General features: G+C 41.7%; 1 protein-coding gene and 1 long non-coding RNA gene across 2 annotated transcripts; both read left to right on the top strand.

Annotated features, from left to right (window-relative positions):
• Positions 1-863: 863 nt before the first annotated feature.
• LOC122130569 lies at positions 864-5,521 on the top strand. Its single transcript, XR_006151923.1, has 2 exons — positions 864-1,361; positions 5,195-5,521. It is a non-coding gene; the product is annotated as an uncharacterized LOC122130569 (long non-coding RNA).
• A 379-nt stretch (positions 5,522-5,900) lies between these two features.
• On the top strand, positions 5,901-7,725 carry LOC122130567 (NLR family CARD domain-containing protein 3-like). Its single transcript, XM_042705273.1, has one exon. It carries the CDS (start codon positions 5,938-5,940, stop codon positions 7,714-7,716), a length of 1,779 nt encoding a protein of 592 aa, XP_042561207.1. The 5' UTR covers positions 5,901-5,937; the 3' UTR covers positions 7,717-7,725.
• The last annotated feature ends 293 nt before the right edge of the window (positions 7,726-8,018 follow it).

Genomic DNA, 8,018 nt, shown 5'->3' with positions numbered 1-8,018 from the left:
CGTGTCGACACAGTTGTTGATCGGAGTGCAGGCACGGCACAGATAGCTTTGAGTATCAGCACTACAAAGAAAATATATTAGTTACTATCACCAAGAACAGCACACTGGGTGGGTGCCTAACTGCTGAGAGTGCAAGTCGTGATCTTACTGGGTAAAGAGAGCCTGTGTGAGTAGTTACTTGGATTTTCTAAGAGGTTATTGCTGATTTTTTTTTCTTCTGAATTCTAAGATTAGCCTGGGTCGAGATGCGCTAGCGGTTTTGGTGGTACAGTATTTTCCCTCATGTGACACTAATGTTCAACTCAAGACAACTCATCCTTCATGAAAACAGGCACAGTTGATGACACTTACAATAGTTACATTCCTGTACTTTTTTATTTCTTATGTAAAATAGTATTTTATTGTTACACTAGGTTTCTATTGCTCGTAGCTTGATTGTTCTCACCTTTGTACAACACTTTGGATAAAAGCGTCTTGCTAAATGACTTAATGTAAATGTGTGTCTTTCTTTCTCTCTCCATATATATCTGTCTGTCTTTCTCCCTGTCTTTCTGTCTTTATTTATTTATATACTTATTTATTTGTTGACACACAGACCAGTGTCAGTTCCCAGCTGTGTGTCTCTGAAGAGTGACCGATCCATGGCAGACCCTCCCAATCTCAGCAGTGGAGCACCACAGTCTAATCCAAAGTGAGTTGTCAGTTATTATATTTTACATTTTTACCTTTTCCAAATATGTGTTTGTGTGTGTGCTAAAGAGAGAGAGAGCGAAAGAGTGAGTATGCAGAGAGAGAGATAGAGTGAGTTATGTGCAAATCTTGCGTGTTTACACACTCATCTGCACTCCCGGTGTTGCTTGGTGCTTCTGAATGTGTTCATGTGACTGTGTGTGTCCAGACCTATCAGCTGCTCTTTAATGTTAGGATGCAGTGAATGATGTGTGCAATTATTGGTGTCTCTGCAGTCAGATTAGAAATACCCTGACCCAAGATGTGAGTGTGTGAGAGAGAGAAAGAGAAGGAGAGAGTGCAGACATGCTAACCTTACTAACTATACATTTTTACGTTTTACAAATACAGATATGTACAAGAGTGGAGAATAGTTTGTGCGTGTGTGTGTGAGCATGTGTGTTTTAAAGAGAGAGAAGGATTATGTGTTATGGAGTATGCAGACATGCTAACCTTACTAACTATTAGGAATATGTTTTAGCTAACTCTATTATTTTGTCTCCTTATGTAACCAGGCCACAGACACACAGAGCAGTGTCTCCAGTGCCCAGCTGTGTGTCTATGAAGAGTGACTGGTCCATGCCATACGATCCTCCCAATTTCAGCAGTGGACTACCACAGTATGATCCAAAGTGAGTTGTCAGCTATTATATTTTACATTTTTACATTTTACAAATACACATATGTACAAAAGTGGAAAATTGTTTTTGTGCACATGTGTATGTGTGTCTATGTGTGAGTGTTTGTGTTTTAAAGATAGAGAGACAAGGAGTGAGTATTCAGATATGCTAACTTCACTAACTATTAGGTAGAAGTGAGGGCTAATGCTAAATTATTGTTGTGTGTGTATGTGTGTGTGGTAGTGTGTAAATACTGTGTACACCAAGATTTGCAGTGTTGTTTGGTGTTTCTGAATGTGTTCATGTGACTGTATGTGTGCATGTGACTGTATGTGTGCAGACCTATCAGCTGCACTTTAATGTTAGGATGCAGTGAATGATGTGTGTCTTTGTGCAATTATTGGTGTCTCTGCAGTTAGCTTAGAAATACCCTGAGCCAAGATGTGTGTCTGTGAGTGTGTGTGTTTGAGAGAGAGAAAGAGAAGGAGAGAGTATGCAGACATGTTAACCTTACTAACTACACATTTTTATGTTTTACAAATACAGATATGTACAAGAGTGGAGAATAGTTTGTGTGTGTGTGTGTGTGTGTGTGTGTGTGTGAGTATGTTTGTTTTAAAGAGGGAGAAGGATTATGTGTTTTATGGAGTATGCAGACATGCTAACCTTACTAACTATTAGGAAAAAGTGTTAGCTAAGTCTATATTTTTGTCTCCTTATGTAACCAGGCCACAGACACACAGAGCAGTGTCTCCAGTGCCCAGCTGTGTGTCTATGAAGAGTGACTGGTCCATGCCATACGATCCTCCCAATTTCAGCAGTGGACTACCACAGTCTGATCCAAGGTGAGTTGTCAGCTATTATATTTTACATTTTTACATTTTACAAATACACATATGTACAAAAGTGGATAATTGTTTGTGTGCACATGTGTGTGTCTGTATGTGTGTGTCTGTCTGTCTGTCTGTGTGTGTGTGTGTGTGTGTGTGTGTGTGTGTGTGTGTGTGTGTGTGTGTGTGTGTGTGTGTGTGTGTGTGGAGGAGTTTGTGTTTTAAAGATAGAGAGAGAAGGAGTGAGTGTGCAGATATGCTAACTTCACTAACTATTAGGAAGAAGTGAGGGCTAATGCTAAATTATTATTTGATGTGTGTGTGTGTGTAAATACTGTGTACACCAAGATTTGCAGTGTTACTGGGTGCTTCTGAATGTCTTCATGTGACTGTGAGTGTGTGTGGATGTGAGTGTTTGAGAGAGAGAAAGAGAAGGAGAGAGTATGCAGACATGCTAACCTTACCAACTATACATTTTTAAGTTTTACAAATACAGATATGTACAAGACTGGTACATATCTGAATAGTTTGTGCGCGTGTGTGTGTGAGCATGTGTGTTTTAAAGAGAGAGAAGGATTATGTGTTATGGAGTATGCAGACATGCTAACCTTACTAACTATTAGGAATATGTTTTAGCTAACTCTATTATTTTGTCTCCTTATGTAACCAGGCCACAGACACACAGAGCAGTGTCTCCAGTGCCCAGCTGTGTGTCTATGAAGAGTGACTGGTCCATGCCATACGATCCTCCCAATTTCAGCAGTGGACCACCACAGTATGATCCAAAGTGAGTTGTCAGCTATTATATTTTACATTTTTACATTTTACAAATACACATATGTACACAAGTGGAAAATTGTTTTTGTGCACATGTGTATGTGTGTCTATGTGTGAGTGTTTGTGTTTTAAAGATAGAGAGACAAGGAGAGAGTATGAAGATATGCTAACTTCACTATCTATTAGGAAGAACTGAGGGCTAATGCTAAATTATTGTTGTGTGTGTGTGTGTGTGTGTGTGTGTATGTGTTTGTTGTAGTGTGTAAATACTGTGTACACCAAGATTTGCAGTGTTGTTTGGTGTTTCTGAATGTCTTCATGTGACTGAGTGTGGAGTGCAGATGAGTGTGTAAATACTGTGTACACTACGATTTTCAGATTTTGAGTGTGTGTGGGAGAGAGAGTGTGAGTGTGAGTGTGTGTGAGTAAGGGAGTGGGAGTGTGTGTGAGTAAGGGAGTGGGAGAGAGAGAGTATGTGTGTTTGAGAGATAGAGAGGGAGATGGTGTGTGTGTGTTAAAGAGAGAGAGCACTTCCAGTGTTGCTTGGTGCAGACATGCTAACCTTACTAACTATACATTTTTACGTTTTACAAATACAGATATGTACAAAAGTGGATCATTGTTTGTGCGCACGTGTATGTGTGTCTGTGTGTTTTAAAGAGGGAGAAGGATTATGTGTTATAGAGTATGCAGACATGCTAACCTTACTAACTATTAGGAATATGTTTTAGCTAACTCTATTATTTTGTCTCCTTATGTAACCAGGCCACAGACACACAGACCAGTGTCTCCAGTGCCCAGCTGTGTGTCTATGAAGAGTGACTGGTCCATGCCATACGATCCTCCCAATTTCAGCAGTGGACCACCACAGTATGATCCAAAGTGAGTTGTCAGCTATTATATTTTACATTTTTACATTTTACAAATACACACATGTACACAAGTGGAAAATTGTTTTTGTGCACATGTCTATGTGTGAGTGTTTGTGTTTTAAAGATAGAGAGACAAGGAGTGAGTATGCAGATATGCTAACTTCACTATCTATTAGGAAGAACTGAGGGCTAATGCTAAATTATTGTTGTGTGTGTGTGTGTGTGTATGTGTTTGTTGTAGTGTGTAAATACTGTGTACACCGAGATTTGCAGTGTTTGGTGTTTCTGAATGTCTTCATGTGACTGAGTGTGGAGTGCAGATGAGTGTGTAAATACTGTGTACACTACGATTTTCAGATTTTGAGTGTGTGTGGGAGAGAGAGTGTGAGTGTGTGTGAGTAAGGGAGTGGGAGTGTGTGTGAGTAAGGGAGTGGGAGAGAGAGAGTATGTGTGTTTGAGAGATAGAGAGGGAGATGGTGTGTGTGTGTTAAAGAGAGAGAGCACTTCCAGTGTTGCTTGGTGCAGACATGCTAACCTTACTAACTATACATTTTTACGTTTTACAAATACAGATATGTACAAAAGTGGATCATTGTTTGTGCGCATGTGTATGTGTGTCTGTGTGTTTTAAAGAGGGAGAAGGATTATGTGTTATAGAGTATGCAGACATGCTAACCTTACTAACTATTAGGAATATGTTTTAGCTAACTCTATTATTTTGTCTCCTTATGTAACCAGGCCACAGACACACAGACCAGTGTCTCCAGTGCCCAGCTGTGTGTCTATGAAGAGTGACTGGTCCATGCCATACAATCCTCCCAATTTCAGCAGTGGACCACCACAGTATGATCCAAAGTGAGTTGTCAGCTATTATATTTTACATGTGCATGCGCACATGTGTATGTGTTTTCTGTGTGTGTGTGTGAGTGAGTGTTTGTGTTTTAAAGATGGAGAGAAGGAGTGAGTGTGCAGATATGCTAACTTCACTAACTATTAGGAAGAAGTTAAATTAATGCTAAATTATTATTTGTTGTGTGTGTGTGTCTGTGTGTCTGTGTGTGTGGTTGTGTGTAAATACTGTGTACACTAACAATTGCAGTGTTGCTTGGTGCTTCTGAATGTGTTCATGTGACTGTATGTGTGCAGACTTATCAGCTGGTCTTTAATGTTAGGATGCAGTGAATGATGTGTGTCTTTGTGCAATTATTGGTGTCACTGCAGTTAGCTTAGAAATAGCCTGACCCAAGATATGTGTGTGTGTGTGAGAGAGAGAATTTGTGTGTGTGTTTGTGCAAATCCTGGTGGAAGGTTTTCTTGCGAATCAATGAATAATGTGACTCTTTGTGTGATTTATCTGTCACTGCAGTGTTCAGAGGAATGTTCTGACCCAGGATCAGTCCAGGTGTGGAGTGTGTGAGCAGCTACTGAGGGACCCAGTCATCACCACCTGTGAACACAGTTTCTGCAGGCAGTGCATCAGCAGCTACTGGAGCCAGTCTGGTCCATCAGGACACTACAGCTGTCCCCAGTGCAGAAAGAGATCCAGAGCACAACCCTTTCTAAACCCTGACATAACCATGGCACAACCTCTGTTATACCCACATACAACCATGACACAACCTCCTGTATATCCCCCTACAGCCATGGCACAATCTTCCCTCTACCAACACAGAGAAATGGCACAGCTTCATCTCAGGCCATCTACAATCATGGCACAAGTTCATCCACATCCACACTCAGACTCGGGGCAGAACCCTCTATACCCACACTTACACATGGCACAGATTTCTCCACAGCCTCCTTTGGATGGACACATAGTCATGGAAGGAAGCAAACATCTCCAAACTGAGCCTGCTCCTGTCAAAAGGCCCAAACTAACAGGTGAGTCTTGAAGTTTTTTTTTGGAACTGCTTCCAAGAGTTGGGTTCCTGCACAGATAGAAACACTATTTAATAAAAAAACAAAATGATCTTGAACTTCATTGTTCAGTGTTACTCTTTTGGAAATGTGGGTTAAAGAGACAATAACAAATTCGTATGATGCTGATCTGTTTTTCTTATTTGTTTGTTTGTTTGATGCCAAACAGATGATATTCTGAACAGAGCACTGATGACTCATAAAGCCAGTATGAAGAGGAGGTTTGAGAGCATATCTGAAGGTGTCATAAGATCAGAGACTCAAACACTTCTGAACAAGATCTACACAGAGCTCTACATCACAGAGGGAGAGAGTGAAGGGGTGAATAATGAACATGAAGTTTGGCAGGTAGAGTCAGCATCCAGATCGCAAACTACAGAAGACACAGCAATCCACTGCAATGACATCTTCAAGCCCTTACCTGGACAGCAGAGACCCATCAGAATTGTCATGACCAAGGGCATTGCTGGCATTGGAAAAACCGTCTCAGTGCAGAAGTTCATCCTTGACTGGGCAGAGGAGAAAGCTAACCAGGATGTAGATTTCATGTTTGTACTTCCGTTCCGTGAGCTGAATTTGGTCAAACATGATCAGTACAGTCTTCACAGGCTCCTGCTGGACTTCCACCCTGAGCTTAGGGAGCTACAGGATGGTGAATACAAAGACTGCCATATTGTGTTCATCTTTGATGGTCTGGATGAGAGTCGACTTCAGCTGAATTTCCAAGAGAACCAGAAGTTGTCTGATGTGACACAAACATCATCAGTGGATGTGTTGATGACGAGCCTCATTCAGGGAACTCTGCTTCCCTCTGCTCTCATCTGGATAACCTCCCGACCAGCAGCAGCCAATCAGATCCCTTCTCAGTCCATCAATCAGGTGACAGAAGTACGAGGGTTCAGTGATCCACAGAAGGAAGAGTACTTCAGGAAGAGGATCAGTGACCAGAATCAAGCCAACAGAATCATCTTCCACATTAAGGCATCCAGGAGCCTCCACATCATGTGCCACATGCCAGTCTTCTGTTGGATCTCAGCCACTGTCCTTCAGCAGATACTGGAAGAGGATGATGGGAAGGAAGCCCCCAAAACTCTGACTGAGATGTTCATACACTTCCTGCTCATCCAGACCACCAGGAAGAACCAGAAATACCAAGAGGAAAATGATCGAGCTAGACAGAAGCTCCTGGAATCACATAAAGATGTCATACTGAAACTGGCACAGCTGGCCTTCAAGCATCTGGAGAATGGCAAACTCATGTTCTATGAGGAAGACCTAAAAGAGTGTGACATTGATGTGAATGAAGCCTCAGTGTACTCTGGCATGTGCACTGAGATCTTCAGGGAGGAATGTGTGTTTCACCACAAGAAGGTCTACTGCTTTGTGCATCTCAGCATCCAGGAGTTTCTTGCTGCACTTCATGTGTTTGCCTCCTACTTGAGTAAAAACATGGTGGCCCTGACACCATTCCTCAAAGGGAAGTCCAGGTCTTTGCCAGATGTGCCTCTACATGAGCTGCTGAAGAATGCTGTGAACAAAGCTTTGGAGAGCAAGAATGGACACCTTGATTTGTTTGTTCGCTTTCTTCATGGCATTTCTCTGGAGTCAAATCAGAGACTTTTGGTTGGTCTCCTGACACACACACACAGCAGCCCTGAAAGTGAGAAGAAGACTATCCGAAACCTGAAGGTGATGCAAAGGCCAAATATCTCCCCTGAGAGGTGCATCAATCTGTTCCACTGCCTGGTCGAAATGCACGACTCTTCTGTTCATGATGAAATCAAGGCTTTCCTGCAGGCAGAGAGGTGTTCAGTGAAACAGCTCTCACTGGCTCACTGCTCAGCCTTGGCTCATGTGCTTTTGATGTCTGGGGAGGTGCTGGATAAGTTTGACCTGAAGAAATACAAAACCTCTCCAGAAGGTCGCAGGAGGCTGGTTCCAGCTGTGAGATGCTGCAAAAAGGCTCTGTGAGTTAAGTTCTGCATTAAAATTGACACTGAATTCAGACTTGTTGTCATAGGAATGCTTATGTTAAGGGGTGTTACTATAGGTAGCATTGTACTATAGGTTTAAAAGTCCACCGTGTGATTTTGTTCTGAAGAAAACTAAACTTAGTTTACATTCGCATGTTTTTCAGTTCAATCTGAGTGTCTTCGAGAGCAGTTGAACATCATTTTTATTCCCTACCTGATGAAATGTTTTTCACGTCTTTTTCGCATTGGACCTCATTCTTGAACATTTTCTTAAGTGTCTTCTTAAATATCTTCTTATGA

Source organism: Clupea harengus, unplaced genomic scaffold (genome assembly GCF_900700415.2).
Source record: "Clupea harengus unplaced genomic scaffold, Ch_v2.0.2, whole genome shotgun sequence".
Classification (NCBI taxonomy): domain Eukaryota; kingdom Metazoa; phylum Chordata; class Actinopteri; order Clupeiformes; family Clupeidae; genus Clupea; species Clupea harengus.
Note: the sequence above shows the minus strand (reverse complement) of the source record. Positions and strands in the feature narration are given on the sequence as shown.

What these genes read in the sequence shown, in the direction of transcription:
- LOC122130567 (XM_042705273.1), top strand. Translation starts at nt 5,938, where the DNA reads ATGACTCATAAAGCCAGTATGAAGAGGAGGTTTGAGAGCATATCTGAA.